This window comes from Musa acuminata, chromosome BXJ2-7 (genome assembly GCF_036884655.1).
Source record: "Musa acuminata AAA Group cultivar baxijiao chromosome BXJ2-7, Cavendish_Baxijiao_AAA, whole genome shotgun sequence".
NCBI classification, from domain to species: Eukaryota; Viridiplantae; Streptophyta; class Magnoliopsida; order Zingiberales; family Musaceae; genus Musa; species Musa acuminata.
In genome coordinates, this window is record NC_088344.1 from 11,111,996 (window position 1) to 11,134,442 (window position 22,447).

A 22,447-nucleotide genomic window follows, 5' to 3' on the forward strand; every position below is an offset into this window, starting at 1 on the left:
CTGCAATTAATGCGGGCACGCTTCATCGGCTAATTTTGACCCATCCGGTGGACTAATTTAGTGCGACATATACATGTCTACATGTGTATGCATATCAATAATGTCCCAAAATCCCAAATTAACAACTTGGAACCATAATTGACAGTATTTGTTTGAGTTAAAGAAGTATATTAAAATTAAAACACATGATTGTGCACTTGTAGTTGTGGGTATGTCAAATCAAACAGTTAATTCAAGTTGTAGAGTATAAACGATAGCGTGAGGTTGTGTTGATGGCAAAATAAGATTATTGATTTGTACTATAATATATTGGACCTCATGCCATTTTGTTATTTGGAACACGGAGAACCAACATCTAACTTATTAGAATGAAGCAAGATAAAAAAATATGTATATGTGCATCTATAGAAGGAGATCAACCAAGTCAGTAAACAAGGCATCCATAATTTTTAGTACTTATTATTGTGGACTTTATGAGTACACCATATAACTATGACCAATGAATTGATGCTTAGATAGTTTCACATAGTGAAAAAAAGAAGACTTAATAAACTTCATCTTCATCCAATTCTTGTTCTTCCATAAGATTCAAAAGGAGTTGATCCTCCAAAATTTTGATTGTCAGATGTTTGATGGAGGTGTGGATCTCACGGAGTATATGAAGGCTTTCTATGCTCAAATAATATTATATGACATGTTAGATGCTTTAATGTATTATATTTTTCTTACGACATCAAGGGACATAACCCAAGAATATTATACCCGTCTTAAATAGCCCTTAGTGAGCTCCTTCTCTCAACTGGTAAGAGAGTTGGAACAATAACTTTTTTTGGAGTATTTACTTGAAGCGCACGATCACTATTCTCCTACCAATCCGACAAATGAATGGTGAGCCACTAGCCATCTTTGTTTTCATATTTACAAATGAAGCATGAGGGATCACTGTTGCCTACTCTTTGATCGTCATACGAGCATTTATGATGAAACTCATTCTCTCTCGATTCTAGTATATGATAGAAAGACAATCAACTATCATCCCTAATATTTTCCCATTGAAGCAATAGTCTTAGGGTGGCACGATGAGTTCTAGAAGCTCCTAATATAAATATCATATAAATCATCTTGATAGAGAAAATCTTCCACATATATTAAATATACGTGAAGGCACTTGCCTCTATCATTTTCCTTCTAATTGGATATTTTTTTTTGTGCTAGTCAACTTCTGATTCAACTCATGAGCGACCAAGAAATCTTTATAATCTCCTCTCTCTAGCGCTAAATACAAACTCAGAAAAGATTGAGGATTTGAAACCTCTTTTGATATATTTTTATAACTAAAACATCGGTCTAATAGTGGTATACTAGATTCACCTACCAAAAATTAAAAATTCAATTCTTTGTCGAATGTATTTTTTTAAGGCATTAACTAGTTTAACTAGTAAAAATAATAATAATTTATCATAAAATCTTGAGTTTGAATCTCGTCTTTGTCACTTATTCTTTGTTAAAAAAATATATAAGCTTGGACAAACCACTTTTATTCAAAAATATATGTTACGTTTATAATTGATATTAAGTCATACTCACCAATCCAGAGATATGATGATTCACCAAATAACCACTAAGTAATATTGAGTTTGATCATAATTTTTTATCATTAATTTATAATTAAAATAATAATTCATGATTACAGCAATCATACATGAATCATCCTTAAAGCAAAGTAAATAACACTTTATTATATTCAAACAATAAAAAAAAAAGACTTGCTAATCCTGATTTTTACTGTCTAAAAATAATAATAAAATATTTTAAGAAATACTTATTCGGATTGATAAACCACTTAAGTCCGAGTCTTCATACTATTGCATAATTGACCAACTGATAGCTCGCCGATCAATTGTCATGAGATATCATCGGCATCAATGTTGTAGAAAGTGTTGAATGTTCCCAATTGGGTATTTCATATTGCAATTGTTTCTTCACTAAACATGATGTGAACACAACTTCTTTTTGGGCACTTGCAAGTACTAAGAGGCATGCATGAGATATCAAAGTTCTGTTCATCTAAATATTAATTAAATGTTAATCACACAAGTAAACAAGCATTCATGATATTTTTTATTCAAGAATAAACACCATTTAGTCATTATTATTATATGTATAAATACTAAATTATATTATAAATTCATTACTTGAAAGTCAATGTAGACAAATTAGAATAAGGTTTTGGTCTATTCAAACCATTCTAAATAAGGGAGTATCATATTCTCCCTCCCACCTAATTTTTGTTTTGACTTCCAAACCACTAAAAAAAGAAATATGCTCAGTTACTTATGTCTACTATAAGATTAATGATAATGACACCAAATTAAATTAATATAAGTGTACATTTCATTCGATCACATCACGATCATATCATTGAACAAGTCATATTGAAATTATCATATAAAGTCAAAATAGGGTTGTATTTTTGAAATATATTAATTCAAATGACAAGAACAAAGCGTATATTGATAGGATCAAAATAGGATGAATTGGTCAATCTGTTTGATTCACTATAATTCAATGGTATAGATAAATTATATTAGGATCCAAAATTTATTTATAGAGAAGTGACATCATCCATAATGATCTCAAACATGACTAATTGTTCGTTTTAGGTGATGAGCATAGTCACACGATTTTATCTTTTTCGAAATATGTGAGCTCCAAAAAAATTATACACTGAGAGTAAGGGAGACATGACGAACTTATGAGCTTTTAGTTCTCATACTTCTCCATCAACGTGAGACTAAATGACTTTATAAAAAATAATAAAAATATAAACACAGATCTATTTTTATCCTTCAAAAAATCTATTAGTTTTTCTTCTTTCGCATGGCAAAATAAATTTCCTGCTCCTGTTTTGAATTTTTAATTTAGAGTATCTTACCGGTGCATTCTATCTGTATATATATCACATAGTATCAGATTCATGCATATATATATATATATATATATGTGTGTGTGTGTGTGTGTGTGCAGGTGCATAGAAGAGAGGAAAGAAGTTGTAGTTGGCAGCGACTTTGAGTGGAGAAGAGACATAGTAGAAAGATGCCTAACTGGCTGCGGTGCATGGGATTCTTCTTGGGCCTGCCGTTTGCTTTGGCTTCACTGGTCATCACCATGTTCATCACTGTGCTCACCTTCATCTTCATGCCCTTGGCGTAAGGCCTTCTTCCTTGTCCGGTCTATATATAGTTCGATCGCCAGACCGAATCCTTTTGTTGACTGCTAAACTATGGCAGGTGGACACTGTCTTGCTGCTCCTCGTGCTGCTGTCCGTACCACAAGATGAGGGAGGTGGTGAAGATTCTCGCCACTGTCCATCTTTATGTCGTAGGCTGGTTCACCTGCGATCCGTTGTGGTGTAATTAGCTTCCCCCCATGTTGTTCATGTTCTTGATGTTTTCTTTCGTTGAGTTAGATTCCCTGATTCCAGTCTTCTTCCTCAGATTGGGGATAGATTGGAATAAACGACATAAAAAATGTCAGATACAAGCTGTATAAGCTTCTTAGAAAAGATCAAGTGAAAGGCATAACATATTGCTAAGTGCTCCTGCAAGGATCTCAGAAAGAGATGTCAAGATTCTTGTCAGGAGAATCCTGCAGTGACATTTGGGCTCTCTGGTGTGCCCGGATCAAGTTTTATCCATGCCATTATGAAATGTTTGCACAAGAACCACAATTCAATCTTGCAAACTTCGCAGGGTGATGTGCATGTTTTATCTCTACTCTGTTTTGTCTCCAGAATATAATTTGCACCTCTTCTCCTTCTTGGCAGCATCAGAACCAGTCATAGAAAACAGGCAGGATTACCAACACCATTACCCTCCCCAAGATGATGTTGTCAGAATGGCACCACAACTATCACCTCCTTTACCGATCACTACCATCGGCTCAAAGAATTCGTCGTCACCCAAATCACTTACTGTTTCGGCTGGCTTAACCAAGAGAAGCTTCACGTATCAAGAGTTGGTGATTGCGACGAACAACTTCTCCGCAGTTAATCTGCTGGGAGAAGGTGGTTTTTCTCATGTGTACAAAGGGACCCTTTCTAATGGCACAGAAGCAGCAATCAAGCGATTGAAAGATACTACTAGCAAGCAGACCGATGTTGAATTCATGAAAGAGGCTGACATACTGAGTCTTGTGCACCACAGGCATCTTGTTTCACTGATTGGATGCTGCATTACTGAAGGCAATTGGCTACTGGTTTGTGAATATGTCCCCAACAAGACCTTGAAGTTCCATCTACATGGTACATGCTCACTTACCTTGCACAACATTCATGATCACTAGCAATTCTTCTATGTTATTGTAGTATGAATACGCATCCAGAAAGTTGATATGATAAGCAATGCTTACATGCAATCGACAAGCATAGATTGAACTGATTGCTTGAATTATATGTATGGCATATAATTAGATTCTGCTGAATCTTATATGATGCCTTTGTTCTACAAATTCCTTATACTACACCAATTCTAGAAGCAAACTGCCTTTACTTTCCTCTGTTTTAATGTACATGTCGTAACGGAAGATCGGGAGGTTTCAATCTAATCAGCTTTGACATTTTATAGACAGAGAGCAACCTACCTTGGCTTGGAAGGACAGATTTAGAATTGCCTTGGACTCTGCAAAAGGCCTGGCATATTTGCATGAAGACTGTAAGCTTTGCATTTGTTTCCTTACGCTTTCGAAACTTGAAATATCTTCCTAATTTACTTCAATTTGCATTTGTCATCGGCCATGATGCTTGTATAGCTAACACCTTTCAGCTGTAATAATTTTGCAGGCCAACCACGGGTCATTCACCGTGACATTAAGGCAGCCAATATTCTTCTGGATCACTCTTTTAGAGCAAAGGTAGATCAACCAACACTATATGATTGGTTCCAGTTGTTTTCTGCCCTCGGATGAATTAGTTTGCCACAATATCAAGAAGGAAAAAACAACTTTTTGGGACATGTAGAATATTTCTACTGAGTCTGCAACTGATTGAAGAGAGTAAATAAGGACTGACAAGATATTGGTGTTGTGCAGATTGCAGATTTTGGGATTGCAAAGCATTTTTCAGATGAGAAGACACATATTTCTACTGTTGTGAAGGGCACTCATGGGTAAATGTTATTATCATACAATTCACTTCTATCTCTTCATAGAATTAAACCAACATCTTCCACTCTCAAACAATCTCCTCATGTCATGACAGATACCTGTCTCCAGAATATGTTTCTAGTGGAAAACTCACAGATAAATCTGATGTTTTCTCTTATGGAGTGTTGCTCTTGGAGCTCATCACTGGGCGAAGGCCTGTACATCTGGCTGATTGGGTCAGTCAATTATCAGATTTGTTTCTGCTCAGCTCTGACAAAAAAACAATCTTTTCCTTCATTAATCAGCCTCCAGATCTTTGTTTTGTTTTCATCACATACATCATAATGCTTTTTTGAGGCAAATGAGGATGGCATTTGATATGTTGTTACAGGCAAGACCATTATTGAAGCAAGCACTGGAAGATGGCAAATATGATGTCCTTGTGGATCCTTTTTTGGAGAGCTACTACAATCCTATTGAGCTTGGGAGAATGGTTGCTTGTGCCTATGCCTGTTTGTGCCACTCAGCATCTCTTCGGCCAAGCATGAGTCAAGTAATTTGCTTAAGCTTTACTCACCATATTCCATTGTTCATAATGATAGAGCATGTACTGTTAATTTTCTTCTTCTTACTCATCATCTTTATTTGGTACTTCTGATCTCCCAAATCACTGACATCTGAATAAGTTTTTCTCTTCCATGTCCGAATTTAGCTACTGAAATTTACACATCATTCGATCCAATATCATAAAGAAAGTAGAAGTTTGACAAGGTTTAAAAGAATATTTTTAGAGCAAAGTTGTGATGATTCCAATCATGAACCAATGTTCCTTTATTTCAGAATTTGAATTTTTTTTTATTTTTCTCTGAACATAATGTGGGTGAACTTAGATTTAAGCAAGTTGATCTTCCTCCATTAGGAGACATTGTGCATGCTTTGGTTTCATCCTTTTTCACTAAATGTTCATAATTGATTAGTCATGCCTTCACTCATGTATTTTTGACCATCGCAATCATCTCTCTCTCTCTCTCTATATATATATAAATAAATTTTCAACAGATTGTCCGGGCCTTGGAAGGACTTATTTCGCTTGGAGAGTATACCATTCAAGTTCAACCTTCAATGTTATCGGCAAATATTTTGTATCATGAAGTAAGCATTCTTTCTATCCATCCATAGTAGCTATTACAGGATCAGATATGCATGACACAGAAAGTAAGCAGAAGATGAGCTATCCTAAGCTTGATAGCCAGGTTTTGTTTTAGGAGCCAACCATAGATTAAGGAAAAATCAAATTGCTATCACCTAATGTTTAACATGAAACTTCCATTGTGTGTATAAGATTTATTAACAAATGATATATTTGTGCTTCAGAAAAAAAAAGTTTGTAATATTATCTTTTTTCATTGTAAGAATCTTTGAAATGTTAGACTTTCATTGCTAACTTGCAGATTCTGAAATCATCCATAGAAGACTCCAACCGCAATTGAGTAGCTGTTTAAATTGTAAACCAAGGTCAGATGCTGTAAAGAGGTCTTTATGACAATATTTTGGGGTTTTCCTGTTCCTCGATTGAATTTTTAGTATGAATTTTAAACTGAATATATTCCCAACCAAAAGATTTTGAGTAGCAACAGTATCCATGTTGATGGCAGCAAATCTTGTGTTACAGTAAGATTTCTCCTCTAACATCATCTTAAAAATGGAAATTGTCATAAAGTGAAAGTAAAGAACAAGATATGTTACCCTAAACTTGATAGCCAGGTTTTGTTTCAGGAGCCAACCATAGATTAAGGACAAATCAAATTGCTAGTGTGCATAAGCTTCATTAACAAATGATATATTTGTGCTTTAGAAAACTAGTTGTACTATTATCTTTTTTTTCTTTGTAAGAATCTTTGATGTGTTGCCTTTTCCTCATAACTTGCAGATTCTGAAATCATCTATAGAAGACTCTCAAAACCCCAACTGAGTAGCTGCTTAAATCGTAAACCAAGAACAGATGATGCAAAAAAGTCTATGACAATATATTCAACTTTAAATTGAATATATTGCCAACCAAAACATTTTGAGTAGCAGAAATATCCACGTTGATAGTGGCGAATCCTGGAATTACAGTAAGGCTGCTCTTCTATGATCGTCGAAAAAATGAAAATTGTCATAAAGATACTGCATGTATTGACTTTCTCCTATCGAAAATTATCATTTTTTTTGAATGAAGTATGCTTATTGAAGATTCAATTTGCAATGTTGGGATGGAATATATTGATCATATTTCATGTTTCACTGTTATGCCATTGAATTCTGGAATACTGTGTCCCGGCACACTGGCATTTTGTCGAAAATGAAATTATAGGTGGTTTTGTTCTTGACACTTATGAGAAGGTGATGACTAAAAGTACCCACAAAAAATGATGTGAAAGCTTCTTCAAGTCAAATGATGCTTGTCCATACCAATGCAAAATATGAACTGGTGAACAGAGGAGCATTATTGGCAGTTTTCTTCTCTGTTTCTTCAGAGTTGTCCTTAGTTGGTAACTCAACATCTGTTCTGGTGTTGCGTAGCTGTTTCTCACCTCTTTGCTTCAGAGACAAAGAAAACTCTTCCATTGCTGCCATCTCTATCCTGAAGAAAAGAGTCTCCGTCTATCTTCTTTCTTGTAGACTACTGTGACAATTCCTTTGAACAAGATTGTAAATGAATGAATATAATGACCACATCAAAACAATATTTAAGGTGGATTGACGATGTAAGAAATCTTGGATTTAGAAGGCAAAGGAACAGCACAGAGTGAGTGAGATATTAGCGTGTTTAAGGTCCGCCTGCTTCGCAATCTCCGGCATTAATGAAGAGATTAAGGGAATGCTGCGGACCGCGTCGGCCGCGGAGACTCTCTCTTCACCGCTCCGTGTTGACTGAATCAGCCGAGAGGGGTTTCCCGGGTGACGTGTCCTCTCACGAGTGGACCCCAAAAGAAATTTTGTACTTTTCACCGCTCCGTGTTGACTGAATCAGCTGTGAAGGGTTGCATGGGTGTCGTGGTCCCTCACGAGCGGGCCCCAACGGAGGTTTATGCCTGTGCCGCTCCTCCCTCGGCGTTCCCCAGAAGGAAAGCGGGCCGGCAGCGGCGTGATGTGCAAAAATTACCTACAATGCCACCTTCTCTTTCACTCCTTTCTTAATGGAGGAGGAGGAGACGAAGTAGAAACCAACCACGGTACTTGCTGGCCATGTCGACCTCGCCGCCGACCTCCTCTCCTTCAACCCCGCCAGGTTCCCCTCCGTCGGCCACCCCCTCCGCGCCTTCTCCGTCCGCTTCCGCCGCGCCGCCTCCGACCTCCCCACCGCCACTCGCCACCCCGCCCTCCTCGCCTCCTCCCTCTCCATCCCCTCCTTCGGCCTCGCCGCCTCCCTCCATCGCTTCCGGCTCCCCTCCTCCCCCACCGGCGATCCCATCCGCCTCGCCCCCGCCGCCTCACTCAGGGCGATCGTCGCCTTCCCCGCCTTATCCTCCGCCACCCAAGACTCCGTCTACCCGGTCTCCGCCGCGGCCCCCGTCGTCGTCGTCGAGCTCTATCTCGACTCCGCTTGTCGTTGGGGTAGCCGTGGGCGGGGTGGCGATCCTCCTGCTGCTCAGCTTTATGTGCGTCTGTTGTTGGAAAAAGAAGCGCCAGCCGCGGCCGCCGCTGCCACATTACTACGGAGCTCCCTCACCGCCTCCACCGGGAAGAAAAGGTTAGATCTATTTATTATTTGGTAACTAAGAGGAAAAAAAGGTTTTTTTTTTCTTGTTTTCGCCTTTCTGAAACTTAGATCTGTCAACCCTAACAAAAAGGAGTCTTGAACACTTCGATTCTTGTCTAGTTTTGCAACCAAGATATGCATTGTACGAGTGTTGGCTTGCTGCATCTTTCGTTTCCGTTGAGACTCTAAACAAAATTGTTATGGTTGCGTCCCTTACTATTTCTTTTAGGCATTGATTTTAATGTGAGGTTGTTTATCCTTTTAATTGGAATTTTCGACAAAAGATCTCTAATCAGCTGAATGTGGGGGTGTTTTCAGATGAGCGGTACGGCGAGTATTGGCAACATAATGCTCCGCTTCCAGCAGATCATGCTGTCAAACTACCCCCAGGACCTCCTCCACCATTCGCTTCGCGCCCTCCGCACTCTCCAGGCCATTTGCCCCCTCCACCTCCTCCACCTATGATAAGTAGCAGCGGTGGTTCTGGGTCCAATTACTCTGGGTCTGAGGCTCCACTGCCCCCACCACCTCCCGGCGTTGCCCTTGGCCTCTCAAAAGGCACCTTCACTTATGAAGAACTGGCTCTGGCAACAGATGGGTTCTCTGATGCTAATCTTCTCGGACAGGGTGGTTTCGGTTATGTGCATAGAGGAGTACTTCCAAATGGCAATGAAGTCGCGGTCAAGCAATTGAAAACAGGTAGCGGACAGGGTGAGCGTGAATTCCATGCAGAGGTCGAGATTATTACTCGTGTTCATCACAAGCATCTTGTTTCGTTGGTTGGATACTGTATTTCTGGAGGCAAGAGGCTGCTTGTTTATGAATATGTGCCTAATAATACATTGGAGTTCCATTTGCATGGTAAGCCTTTATGTCATTGTTCCAAGCTGCAAGTTTATATTGCCTAATTCCATATTCATTTTCTGGCACTTCGCTTTCTATTAACTTGTGTTCTAATTCTTGCTTCAAGTTTTTTTTGGGTACTATTCTGTTGCCTATGTCCTTTTGTCTGATATAGTTTATTTCTTAGGGAGAGGTAGACCAACTATGGAATGGCCAACACGATTGAAAATTGCATTAGGTTCTGCAAAGGGTCTAGCATATCTTCATGAGGACTGTGAGTTGTTTCTTGTATTTTATGCCTTGTCATTTTTAAATGTTTTATTATCATGTTGATTCCCATAACTGAAGTTGATTGTTTTTGGTCCTAATAAGGAGTATTTTCATTTGCAGGCCACCCTAAAATTATTCACCGTGACATTAAGTCAGCCAACATCCTTCTTGATTATAAGTTTGTGCCAAAGGTAAGCAAACATCTTTTGTAGTTGATCACAATTTACATAAAACACTCATCCAATCTTGTGTGCTTAATCACTTGAAACCTGGTTTATTGCATCAGTTTGTAATTTGGTGTTTGTCTGGCCAGACTAAGACTAAAAATCCAAATGGTGCAGACATGTGATCTGAGCTTGATCAGAATTGATTGGCCTTTGTTCGGATGAAATATGCAAGTTGACGAAAATAATGACAGTCAAGCTGGCAATCCATGTAATATGCATTGTATTAAAATGAAACAACTAAGACTCTAGGTAATCAAAGAGGGATGACATCTCGCTTTGTGCAACTGACTCGCACGGTATCATCAGACAAAGACTTCATCTAATGAATTTTAGGAGCATTGTGACCATGCTAATATTTTCACATCCTTTGACTCTTTAAGTCAAGGCAATGTCCACTAATAGGTTTTTTGTTCCATGTGAGTCGTACCCTTTTTTGAAATTTCAGCTTGATGTTTTATTTATTGTTTCCTTCAGAAAATGATGCCTTTATATAATAAGAAATCTCCCGAACATTTCTTCATGCCATTAGGTGAGAATCTATTTGAGTAAAAAGAAGAAATAGCTGGCTGTTTTTACCCTCTTTTGCCAGCCTTTAGATGTCAATCATGCTTTTGGCTGAATCCATCCTAATCAACCAGCATTTATTTTGCATGGTAGTTTTCTGTTAACTGCTTGCTAATTTATTTATAACTGTATTTGATTGATTCAAATGTATGTTCTGATTTTGCAGGTCGCAGATTTTGGGCTTGCAAAGTTTGCTTCTGATAATAAAACCCATGTTTCAACAAGAGTTATGGGAACATTTGGGTAAGCTTCAGTTCTTGTTACATTTTGCCTTGGCCTGAACTAGTTTGTTGAGTAGACTCAATGGATTATCCTTCTAGGAACCTACTTTGTGATGGTTTGGGTGTTCAGTTCATGTGTTAGTGTTTGCACTATGATTAAGGATGTTCCTTCGATTATATTCCAAAATTGTAGTTTTTTGAATTCCTGGTATCGAGTGAGGTTTTCATGCTCTTGATTTCTTTGTCCCTTTAGTTTAACCTGTAGCCTCTGATTTTTTTTTGCAGTTACCTGGCACCTGAATATGCATCTTCGGGCAAACTCACTGACAGATCAGATGTCTTTTCATTTGGTGTCATGCTTCTGGAGCTAATCACCGGACGGCGACCTGTTGATTCATCCCAATATTTCATGGATGATAGCTTAGTTGACTGGGTTAGTATTTTGTATCAACCATTTTCTTCTTTTGCTTACCTTTCACACTTGACTCTTAAATTTTCTTGTAACTTCAGGCAAGGCCGTTGCTTACACGAGCTCTTGAGGATGGCAACTACGATGCCCTTGTTGATCCAAAGTTGGGAGAGAATTTTAACCCTAATGAGATGGCTCACATGATTGCCTGTGCAGCTGCGTGTTTGCGTCACTTGGCACGGCGACGGCCAAGGATGGGTCAGGTACTGTCTCTCTGTCTTTCTTATTTAGCCGTTAAATAATTATTGTCATTTCCTCAAAATGTTTATTCTGTTGTATCATTGGTTTCATGATTTTTAAGTGATTATTTCCTACCAAACTTGGGACACTGGTAAATGAAATGCCTTTTTTGGTAGCTTGCATCTATATTTGTTTTCTTTAAACCCAAATATTGAACTCATATCAGTCTTCATTGTAATATGAATGTTGATCACTATCTCTACATCCAGCTGACACTAAACTAATGATCGAAACCGAGCAGATCGTCCGTGCCTTAGAAGGAGATGTGTCTCTCGAAGATTTGAACAAGGGCATCAGACCAGGTCACAGCAGGTTGTACAGTTCGTATGACAGCTCGGGCTCTGATTCAGGGCGGTATAACGAGGTTATGAAGAAGTTCAGAAAAATGGCGTTGATGGCACAGGAATATGCCAGCAGCGAGTACAATGCACCGACGAATCCGTCAGCATCGAGTGGTGAAGATCAACACACAGGAAACGGAGATGGGGAAGAAAGAAAGACCACCATGGTTATGACTTACGGTAGCAGCTTGTGAGGAACCTTTGCAGTTGATTCAAATGTAAAGCAAAGCAAAAGAGATGGATGATATGATGTTCGTCATTTAACTATAGTTTCTGAATTTTTTTTTTACAGATTCTTTTCGGTATATGTTTGTAAGTTTTGATCGAATAATGATGAAGTAACCTATTCATTTTACGGCAAATAACCAGTTAGATCGAATGAATAATCATGAATGACTTATATTGTATCTCGATATATCAGGCCATATAATTGCTTTAAATAATAATAAAAATAAATATCAATAACATATCGATTTGTAAGCTCCATCTGATATGCTGAATTCATTGATATAAGCATAAATAACAGTATTGTTTTATGGAATTTGAAATGGATCCGAATAAAACTGTTATTAGAGTACTAAGTAACATTATCGAATTTGAAATGGATCCGAATAACAAAGTGAAGTTATTCGGGTCGGGCGTGAAGTTTGAATGCCCGAGTCATAATTAGCAATCATCGTCAACCTCACATCATTAACGTTATCATCACCAATATTATAATCATCGGATATCCCCATCCAGCTTTCAACGATCCGTCTGCAATCTCTATTTTAATCCCCTTCTATCTCTTGGCTACAACGAGAAGAGTTGCTCGCGATGCGACTGACGGCACAACTTACTTCACGTACGTCACACCCATCCACCAGCGCGCGACGTCCGTCTGTCGTAACCGATGTCGTTACTTAAGTTCTCCTTTGTTATATATTAGATGTCCCGTCTCCTGAGGCGGGGCAGAAAATTCTAGGGCACGACCTCGTGGTGCGAAAACACCAAATCGTAGATCGCCAGGCCTCGAGGAGTTCGATTCGTGTCGGGATCGCTTCGGGGCTCGAATCCATGGCGTCTCGAAGGCGAATGCTTCTCAAAGTCATCATCCTCGGGGACAGCGGGTGAGATTTCTAGCCCGTCTGCGAGTAAAGAAAAAGAGTTCCTTTTGCCTATGTTTTTGGATCTTTGCTCAGTTGTAATTGCCTTTGCTGATAGGGTTGGGAAGACATCTCTGATGAATCAGTACGCTACTGCCCCTTCAGCTTTTGTTTTCTTTTTTTGTTTTTCGGTTATGATTGATTTGTTGTTGTGGGCGATTTGGGGCTGAATTGTTATTGGGTAGGTATGTGAACAAGAAGTTCAGTAACCAGTATAAGGCGACGATTGGAGCTGATTTCTTGACCAAAGAAGTCCAGATGGATGACAGATTGTTCACATTACAGGTTATTATACTTATATCCTCCTGTTTGGATCAGTTCCCTAGCACAACACTTAACAGAATTATAGGATTCCTTTTCTTTGATGTTCTGGTTTTTGTCCGACCTAGATTCCAGTTTTCAATCATGGTTGGTATTTTGAAAAATAATTAATCTTTGCAGAAGTTAGCCCTCCTGTTGAAACTAAAAGAACGTTTTTCAAGGCTTAATTTCCCACTACAGGTGGTAGACTCCAAGTTTAAACATTTTCTCTCGTCTTTGGGGATACTGTTTTTGTTTTTGTTTTGTACTTTATCCGAAAGGATGAGCTTTAATGTCATGGTAATGTGGCTTCTTTATGACTTGGGCAACTAAGCTTCAAATCACGAAAATAATCTTTTCACTTGTGCGGGTAATAATGTGTAGGTTGACCCTCCCTAATCCTTATACTTGCAAAACCTTAATGATGGTGTTACCCTCTTTGAGATTTTTACTATATATCATACTGGAATCACATGTTGTGCGCTAAGGCCCGAAAACAACAAGATTATTTCGAAAAATGTAATTTTGTGTGTCTTGGAACAATTAAATTAGTGTAAAGAGCATTAGATCCTCTAAATACTACCTAAACTTACAAAAGTACGTATATAATTATGAAAATAATGTTCCATTCTGATTTCAGACCGGCTTCATCTTGATAAAAATAAGCCTGATTATCTTGCTTTGTGATCTTGGTAAATAAGAATTTTCAATTGATGAAGCATGAAAGGACCTCATCTCAGTGAGGCTTAGTTTATGAAGCTTCATGAAATATATGTATATTCTGAGAATCTAGCTTCCAGTTCATGTCGAGTGGGTAAACATGTGTTTTCTTTCGTCTTTTATAGTATACTTCAGTGTGCCAATTCCAGCTACTCTTTACTATGCTCAGGCTGTATATTGGTTTGTTTTGGCTGGTACATGCTGTATCATATTGACAAAATATTGATGCTCTCCGTGTTGCCTATGTTATGGCATTGACTGCAAGATTCATACATTCAAGAATGTTCTAACAATATTGATTGTATTTAAATGGTGATGAAGATGTTGAGATGTATCCGCTGGGATGCATTGATTATATGTACATCAGTGGCTGGTAGGACTAGCCTGGGTCTACTTTGTTTAATGGTCTAGAGTTTATTATGTCTTGAATGAATTCTTATAGTAGATTTAAGAGAGGTCGGTATTTAGTTGATGTGCATAAGAAGAGTAAGCTTTTAAAGAAATCTACATGTAATTGACATTAGTCATCAAAGGATGTTTTTTCATTGGTGACATGGCCATACAAGAAAGTGAAAGTCAATTATTTAGTTTCTGAAAGTTATTCTTGACTAATTGCTGATGGCAGTTCATTGGTTAGTGATGGCTTTGAATCAGTTTTGATTCATTATTTCGTTGTTTTTTTATTAGTTATTTGTTCTATTTATGGTGGGAAATAGTTCGTGTAATTCATCTCAACTGGTGGGAAAAGAGGTTGCGTTTGTGTCCTTGCACTATTCCCTTAAAGTCCTTTCATGATTTATGAGTGACCATCTGCTACCAGTTATGGAAATTGGAGTACCAAGTGCACTTTATAGGAATGCATTTAATTCCATTAATCAGCAGGCACATTTCTGTTTATTGGTCATCCCCGCAACTTACCTGTTATATCGTGAGTGTTCCTCACATTAAAGAAATAATAAATTTAATATCAGACAAATCTTAGGATTTCAGAGGATGCTGTCATGATTATCAGGATAGCATAGTTAGTTTACTTGTCTCAGTTATCTTTAACGAATTATGAGTACCAGTTTACAATATGAGAATAGGGTGGGAAACAGGCACTAGTTAGTTTACTTGTCTCAGTTATCTTTAACGAATTATGAGTACCAGTTTACAATATGAGAATAGGGTGGGAAACAGGCACTAGTTAGTTTACTTGTCTCAGTTATCTTTAACGAATTATGAGTACCAGTTTACAATATGAGAATAGGGTGGGAAACAGGCACTAGTTAGTTTACTTGTCTCAGTTATCTTTAATGAATTATGAGTACCAGTTTACAATATGAGAATAGGGTGGGAAACAGGCACTAGTGAAATTTGAGCACTCTGCCATTCAGGATCAGGTATTTTGTCAAGCTCAAGTACGTGATATGATATATAATCAAATGATGTCCTATAAACGAAGAGGATATTTTGTTTTGTGTGCAGCTATAGGCATTTGTTGATGACACTGTTTGATAAAATCATTGCTTAACATTTTTATTAAATTGTATTGTGTTCTTTCAGCCTAGTGTAATTCAATAGGCTGACTGTCTACCGTCTTCTCTTTCAGATTTGGGACACGGCAGGGCAGGAAAGGTTCCAGAGTCTTGGTGTGGCCTTCTACCGTGGAGCTGATTGTTGTGTCCTTGTGTATGATGTTAATGTTATGAAATCATTTGACAATTTAAATAATTGGCGTGAGGAATTTCTTATTCAGGTAAATGATGTTCAATTGTCTTAATTGATCTTTAGTGACACTCATAAATGAACATGTGATTATATAATATCTGCATTTGTCATCTAATTTTCAGGCTAGCCCATCTGATCCGGAGAACTTCCCTTTTATAGTGCTGGGCAACAAGATAGACATTGATGGTGGCAACAGCCGAGTGGTATGACAGTAGTATTTTCCTTCTAATATGTATTGGAATTAAACAAAAATAGCAGAATGGTTGAAGCACTGTTTCATTCTCGTTATCCTTTGAGCCCAGACAAATTAGTTGAGTGAAAAGGAAAAGATTGGTTCAGCTAACTACTGTTAGATGATAAGACCTGAGTAGCTTGGGTTGTGGCGTGGAACCCTGCTAAGTGGTACCGTATATCTTACTATGCTTCTATCCTTTCTGGGTTTTCAGGTTTCTGAGAAGAAAGCAAAGGCATGGTGTGCATCAAAGGGGAACATCCCCTATTTTGAGACATCTGCTAAAGAAGGATTCAATGTAGAAGCTGCTTTCCAATGTATCGCTAGGAATGCCCTGAAGAATGAACCAGAAGAAGATATGTAAGTATCTCTTATGTTGTTTTAGTTTGGTTTGTGTGTTTATATATCGGCACATGTCGACTGCTATCAAACTGGCCTAAAGTTACTTCCCTTTTAGTTCTTAAGCTGCTTGATACCCATGCCCAAAATCAAATATTTCAATAAAAAAAAACTAATTTCATAGGCAACTCACAAGGTTTGTAGCTTGCTATTTGCTATGTGAATTTCTAGTAACTTCTTGTTTATCTCTCTCCCTTTTTCGTTTAGACTTGTTTTCTTTCTTTCTTGGTGTTAATTTCTCATTGCCATCTTCTTATGGTGAAGATATCTTCCCGATACGATTGATGTGGCTGGCGGTGCAAGACAGCAGCAGTCATCTGGTTGTGAATGCTAGATGGAGTCTACTTGTGTCGTTCCCTTCCAAGTTGGTTACCTTGCCAAATTAGTACTACTTCCTCTATAACCTGTGCCATAATTCCTCGGTGATTGTTACTAGTTCATGTTGGGGTGTTCTTCCTCCCGGTTGTTGGTCTTGTTGGCTTCACACGGAATTGATCTGTTATAGGATGAAATTTACTGTGGAACAGTGTGTAATAATTTCTGCTTTGTACCATAGCAACATCATTGCAGTGTTATACCAGCTTTTGTGCCATGTTTTTGCACCCATCCAGTGTGATGTGAACCTTTCTTTCCTTCCTCATTGCTTGCAACTGCAGATTTAACCTACATGAATCAGTTGTCCTTAGCAGATTAAGGTGTTTTAGAATATGATTAACCAACATGTTAACTAATGGATTATGATAAGTTGAACTGGATTTTGTTTTTTTTTTCTACCATGAATGAAGTTTATACATATTTATGAGATCTATGGAATTCCATTTACTTTTATTACTTTAAATTGAGGATTAAAAGCCCTCCTTCCTTCGGATTGAAATTTTATATTAAATAAATCTGGAGGACAACGATACCTCCAAATCTGAGATCTTTTGACCTCTTGAGCAAACTGTGCAAGTCAATTGGCAATACGATCACTCTCACGGAAGATATGACCAAATTTACATTCCAAAAAATATGATCAAATTTATAATCATCCAATCTCAAGCTTTTTCCGATTTATTAGTATGTTACTTATCCCCTACCAAACTTCAAACTCGTAGGATTGATGACAGCTAGAAATAAGAGCAGCAGCCTTATATAGAACCGCAAAAAAGGAGAAACAAAATCAGCCAAAGCCAACAGGCAATAAGTGCTTTAAGGACAATGAATGAAGTAATCTTTGGAACATTTATTGTCTTCTCCATTATATCAATTTTGAAAGAATTAAAGTTTGTACCAAATTGTGATTCTAATGTATTTCAGGCTCTCGTAGCAAACGGACAAGAAAAGAACAAGTGCTTTTGTTCATGAAACTCATCCTCACAAAGATAACAACCATAAGAAGGACAAATGTTTAACTTGGGAAGTCTCACAAAAGTGGAGAGCCGATGGTGAAGAAATTTCCTCAAGAAAAAACACAAAGGATGAACCCTAAGAATCACAGTGGTGAAGAAGTTCCCACAAGAAAAAACAATGCAATGTTGGTGTTGTTGTTCAGCATTCTGCTCAGAAGATCCAAAAACAATGTTCTAGTTCTCCGATAACTAAGATTGACAAATCACAACTCTTAAACTAGTCACGCTTCCACATCGCTTAAAAAGTAAAAGAAATCTATCTTCGAGCAAAGATAAAGCTTCTTCATTACCCTGTATAGATGTTTCAGTGAACAAATGAACAGCTACTATCAGCAACCTATTTTAACTCAAAAACATGAGGAACTGGGATGCCCAGACACAATGTTGGAGCTCAACAAGGGAGAAAACACCTGTGTTTTTGTGATTTACATGAACATACATCAATTACAGACAATTACAATGAAGGTTCTGGTAAATATAAAATGTTTTTCTAAGCGATACATCAACTTCTTTTGTTCTTGTCATCTTGGCCTGAAGGTTGGGAAGGAATGCGACTTACGAGCAATACCAAAGCAGCACCAATCAGAGCACCAGAGATATGAGCAATGTGATTAACAGCCATCAACCCTCTTCCATATGTACCTGTCAGACTCGTTGAAGCTTGCGCCGCCTCCATGACCTATTAGAATTGCCAGTAAAATGATCAACACCGATGACAGAGGTCCCAAGCAATGTGTTGTTTGACGATCAAAGTAAGCAGCACATCATGCTACAATGATTCGTGGGAAGAAACAACTTTTGCTGCGGTAACAAAAAAAGAGTGTCATTTTGCCCTGATGCAGTCTCTGTGTATGTCTCAGGCGCTCTTTTGAACTCATTCGACTAGAAGTACATCTTATAACTCACAACTCATCTGCTTGTGTGGCACAATTGATGCACATACTTCGGTCAACAACAAGAACTACCTAGAGAATGAGCAACACACTTCAGATTCAATGTTACATCAGGAAAATTGATGTCTTAAATTATCAACTAGCCATGGGTGGTGATAGGACAGGTAATCGCTAATGTGACCAAGCCAGACCTTTTTGCCCTGGTCTGTGAATGTCACAGACATGTAATATTATCAACCTTGGTATATCTTTCCTTGTATCATGCACCAATGATAGAGAAGTCAAAGAGTTGTGCACTAAGTCATAGAGAATTAGTAGAGTTGACCCGAAACGTCTAACTGCTTTCTCTAACTTGTATGACATCTAACTAGCTTTGAATTTCTAGAGTGCACAAAAGTTCTAGTATACCAGAAGTGAAATGAGATCAAAACATAATTTATATTAAAAGCAGATGATGAAATTTACCATGGCTCACATAAACTTGGCCAGAAATTTAAGATCAACATTGAGAATTGAAGTCAGGTTGGTGATGGATCATAAATTTTGTAAATTGTTTTATGAAGCCTTGTCAACTTTATTTAGAGTTCTATGCCTGAACACATAATGATGGAAAAGTACTTCCACTACTTCACTAATCAGTATTGTAGTGCTTAAATAGCATTAACATTCTTTCAGAATCTCATTGTTTACCTTCTCAATTACAAACTGGCCGAGGATAAGAACCTCTATAATTTTCCTCCAATCCCACGACATCTGCAGCAATCAGGTCCACGCATTAGTTATATCTTAAAACTCCCAGGAACTGCTTCATGCAAGTAGTAATAGATGTTACCTTCACCAGGACACTTATAACAAACAATCCAAAGACTGCACCAGATGCTCCCACAGACACTGCAGATTTTGGGAGAAGTAACCATGAGACAAGGTTAGCACCAGCACCAGCAAGAATGTATGAGATCCACAATGCAAAGTTCCCTTGTTCCTCTTCAACTAATTTTCCTGTTCAAGAAAAAGGATATATAAGTTAGAAATTGATAGAGAAACACCATGAGGAAATTATATAACATTTTAAACGAAGTCACGGACTCTTACCAAAAATATACAAAAAAAATAGGTTGCTGGAAAGATGGTTCCTGTAAAGTTTGAAAAGTAAGGCCTACAGTAAAAACAATTATTTTGGTGTCATCATAATTAAAAAAGAAAACAGAACCATCTTATCAGCCAGGAAGACAACATAGCTTATGCACCTTGAGAATAACAGGCTCATAAAAAAAAAATTGTTTCCCTATGCAGTATCGGAGAACTAACCAGTTAGCGTGACAGAATGTTGCCGTCACAAACTGGTACCACACCGGACAGATGTGGTACAGATAGAGGGATTTGATCTCCTGAAGCTGAAAAGGAAATTAAACTTTCAAACATTATAATTAATAAGTCTAAGTTCAAGAGATCAGGTATCATTCACATATCGCAAATGTATCATGCTATCCAACTAGCAAGAAAATAACTACTAAGAAAAGAGACAAGGAAATGCTTGCACTTTCTAGATAAACATAAATCTTATTTACAACAATAACAACAACAAAGTCGTAAGTCTCAACTATTTGAGGTCGGTTACATGGATCTTTTATCGTCACTGAGATCTGTAAAAAGTCATATATTTGGTTAGGTTCAGAATATTTAAATCTTTATTTACAGTTACTATTAAAGTCTTTTAAGGCCTTCCTCTACCTCTCCTCGTACCATTAACAGTAATCATTTCACCTCTTCTGACTATCGCATTTGGAGGCCTCATAAACATAATCTAAAATCTTTAATGCAAAACACTATTAGGTCTTATAAAAAAATTATTAGTACCTACTAACTATTAGCTAATGCCATTTGAGAATCCCAAGATAGTACCGGACATTTACAAAATGATTTTGATGCACATTACTCAAGACCACAATAACAAGCCATAGATTCCAACTATAGGATTAAGAAGTATAGGTACCCGAAGTATGTGATCTGCCACATAAATGCCAAGGTTTAGTAGTAGTATCCAAAATACACCATTCACATTATGGTTTGGTCTTCTCTTCCCATCAAACTTCGCAAGCTCCAAGTCTGATGTTATATCTAACAGAAACCATTACAAATAGGCTAAATGAGCTGCTATAGAACAAGCTAGTGAAAAGAAGATAAAATTGTCCTTAACATCTGCCAAGTAATATCATAGTCATAGCAAGAGAAGGAAGGCCTGAAAATAAAGAAATCCAAAAAGAAGACTTGTGACTGATTTCTTTAGTGTAGTTAGCAAGCTATTCAACTGATGCACTCCAAAACTTTGTAAAATATGAACACAATGTATTAGTATGACAACATCAAAGCATCAATTAAAATTTATCATTGATAAACCTTATCCAGAAGATGTCTCTTAACAACTCCAGGTTGCACAAATTGTGACTATAATGTTAGAAAAGGTTCGCAAATCAAAGCCTGTTTTACATAAACTCAACCCAAGTAGTTATCTTCTCACACACAAGTATTTATTTGTCAATCCAAAGAAAACCTCTGTAGAAGCAACATAATCATCTAGTCGTTCGTGGTATAGCCTCCTCCTCCTCCTCCTCCTCCACGGGTTTCCACTATTCTTATCATCAAGTGCAGCCAAAATAAATAGAGAGAAAATAACCCACTAAAAACCACCGGAAACGTAGGAGCTCACTCAAGGTCAAAGAACTATATCTTTCCAAGAACGTAAAGATATAGAATGCAAACGTGCTCCAACACGAAAAAGAACCAAAACCAATCGAAAAAGAGCGCACTTTAGGGAGCCCAACAAATAGATCAAGGCAATGCTTCGAAAACGACACCGTATCAACAGAAACATGATCGAACAAGACCTGAACCGGATCCTTTCATTCTGCAGCAGAAAGGGCGACGCCGGGCGGCGAAAAGAGCCACCTTTAGTCGAGAGGGGAAGCTACGGCGACCCACAGGGTAGAGGTCGAAGGCGGCGGCCGCGACGGCGGGAGGGCGCCACGAGGAGACACGGGGCGGGGCGAGGAGGCCGACCGCGGGCATCGGCGCGAGGGCGAGCAGGTAGCCCATCTCTTCCACTCCTTGGAGCGGCACAGCGGGGGCTTCGGCGCGGGTCGGCCTTATTTGGGCTTGAGGCGTATCGGATACCGGGCCATGATCCAATCATGAAGCTTGCTTGGGGATGGAGTTTGCACGATTCTTAACGTGTGATGACGCCCCCCCAAGAATCATATGCTGCCCAAAAAACAGTTGCAGTGTCACGTGCAGCTCACATGCTTCCTATTTTTTTTCCTTTTAATTTTTGAGGAAATTTGGTCAATGATATTAAGGAATGAATTAATTATACACGTTGAGAATTTATACTTTATCTCCAAAATCCACCATAGGAATTACCTGTTCATGCAGGTTTTATCACCTTTGATTTCATTAAAAATTTAGAAATGATTATATTTTGATTACATAATTATTTATCCCAAGAGTTTTAAAAAATGGATATATATATTTATAAACTCTAATATTTATTCCCTTTCACGTTGTAGGACAGTTTATGCAGTATTATAAAAAATATTAA

The 22,447-nt window shown here is 38.0% G+C and overlaps 4 protein-coding genes across 8 annotated transcripts; 3 read left to right on the forward strand and 1 right to left on the reverse strand.

Annotated features, from left to right (window-relative positions):
* The first annotated feature begins 3,040 nt into the window (after nucleotides 1-3,040).
* LOC103991657 (proline-rich receptor-like protein kinase PERK4) lies at nucleotides 3,041-7,362 on the forward strand. Of its 3 annotated transcripts, XM_065115303.1 has the most exons (11): nucleotides 3,041-3,209; nucleotides 3,291-3,412; nucleotides 3,827-4,303; nucleotides 4,626-4,712; nucleotides 4,841-4,911; nucleotides 5,089-5,165; nucleotides 5,258-5,378; nucleotides 5,534-5,695; nucleotides 6,202-6,294; nucleotides 6,594-6,657; nucleotides 7,073-7,362. In XM_065115303.1, exons 1-10 carry the CDS (start codon nucleotides 3,097-3,099, stop codon nucleotides 6,630-6,632), a joined length of 1,362 nt encoding a protein of 453 aa, XP_064971375.1. In that variant the 5' UTR covers nucleotides 3,041-3,096; the 3' UTR covers nucleotides 6,633-6,657; nucleotides 7,073-7,362. The 3 variants fall into 3 exon arrangements, with proteins under 3 accessions (XP_064971375.1, XP_064971374.1, XP_064971376.1); XM_065115302.1 differs by lacking the exon at nucleotides 6,594-6,657; XM_065115304.1 differs by lacking the exon at nucleotides 6,202-6,294.
* A 905-nt stretch (nucleotides 7,363-8,267) lies between these two features.
* Nucleotides 8,268-12,417, forward strand: LOC103991658 (proline-rich receptor-like protein kinase PERK1). Its single transcript, XM_009411176.3, has 8 exons — nucleotides 8,268-8,878; nucleotides 9,206-9,748; nucleotides 9,918-10,004; nucleotides 10,121-10,191; nucleotides 10,958-11,034; nucleotides 11,298-11,445; nucleotides 11,523-11,684; nucleotides 11,963-12,417. Exons 1-8 carry the CDS (start codon nucleotides 8,374-8,376, stop codon nucleotides 12,254-12,256), a joined length of 1,887 nt encoding a protein of 628 aa, XP_009409451.2. The 5' UTR covers nucleotides 8,268-8,373; the 3' UTR covers nucleotides 12,257-12,417.
* A 512-nt stretch (nucleotides 12,418-12,929) lies between these two features.
* LOC103991659 (ras-related protein Rab7) lies at nucleotides 12,930-17,170 on the forward strand. Its single transcript, XM_009411177.3, has 7 exons — nucleotides 12,930-13,171; nucleotides 13,266-13,292; nucleotides 13,393-13,492; nucleotides 15,819-15,965; nucleotides 16,060-16,140; nucleotides 16,384-16,529; nucleotides 16,833-17,170. The coding sequence occupies exons 1-7, from the start codon at nucleotides 13,119-13,121 to the stop codon at nucleotides 16,900-16,902; spliced, it is 624 nt and encodes a 207-aa protein (XP_009409452.1). The 5' UTR covers nucleotides 12,930-13,118; the 3' UTR covers nucleotides 16,903-17,170.
* Nucleotides 17,171-18,358: 1,188 nt separating this feature from the next.
* LOC135617211 (rhomboid-like protein 11, chloroplastic) lies at nucleotides 18,359-22,026 on the reverse strand. 3 transcript variants are annotated; one of them, XM_065117215.1, is made up of 7 exons: nucleotides 21,738-22,026; nucleotides 20,846-20,958; nucleotides 20,161-20,246; nucleotides 19,945-19,985; nucleotides 19,685-19,851; nucleotides 19,543-19,605; nucleotides 18,359-18,638 (listed from the first exon to the last, which is right to left on the reverse strand). In XM_065117215.1, the coding sequence occupies exons 1-7, from the start codon at nucleotides 21,943-21,945 to the stop codon at nucleotides 18,462-18,464; spliced, it is 855 nt and encodes a 284-aa protein (XP_064973287.1). In that variant the 5' UTR covers nucleotides 21,946-22,026; the 3' UTR covers nucleotides 18,359-18,461. The 3 variants fall into 3 exon arrangements, with proteins under 3 accessions (XP_064973287.1, XP_064973286.1, XP_064973288.1); XM_065117214.1 differs by having other exon boundaries at nucleotides 20,846-20,970; nucleotides 21,738-22,018; XM_065117216.1 differs by lacking the exon at nucleotides 18,359-18,638 and adding an exon at nucleotides 18,665-18,924 and having other exon boundaries at nucleotides 20,846-20,970; nucleotides 21,738-22,021.
* Nucleotides 22,027-22,447: the final 421 nt, after the last annotated feature.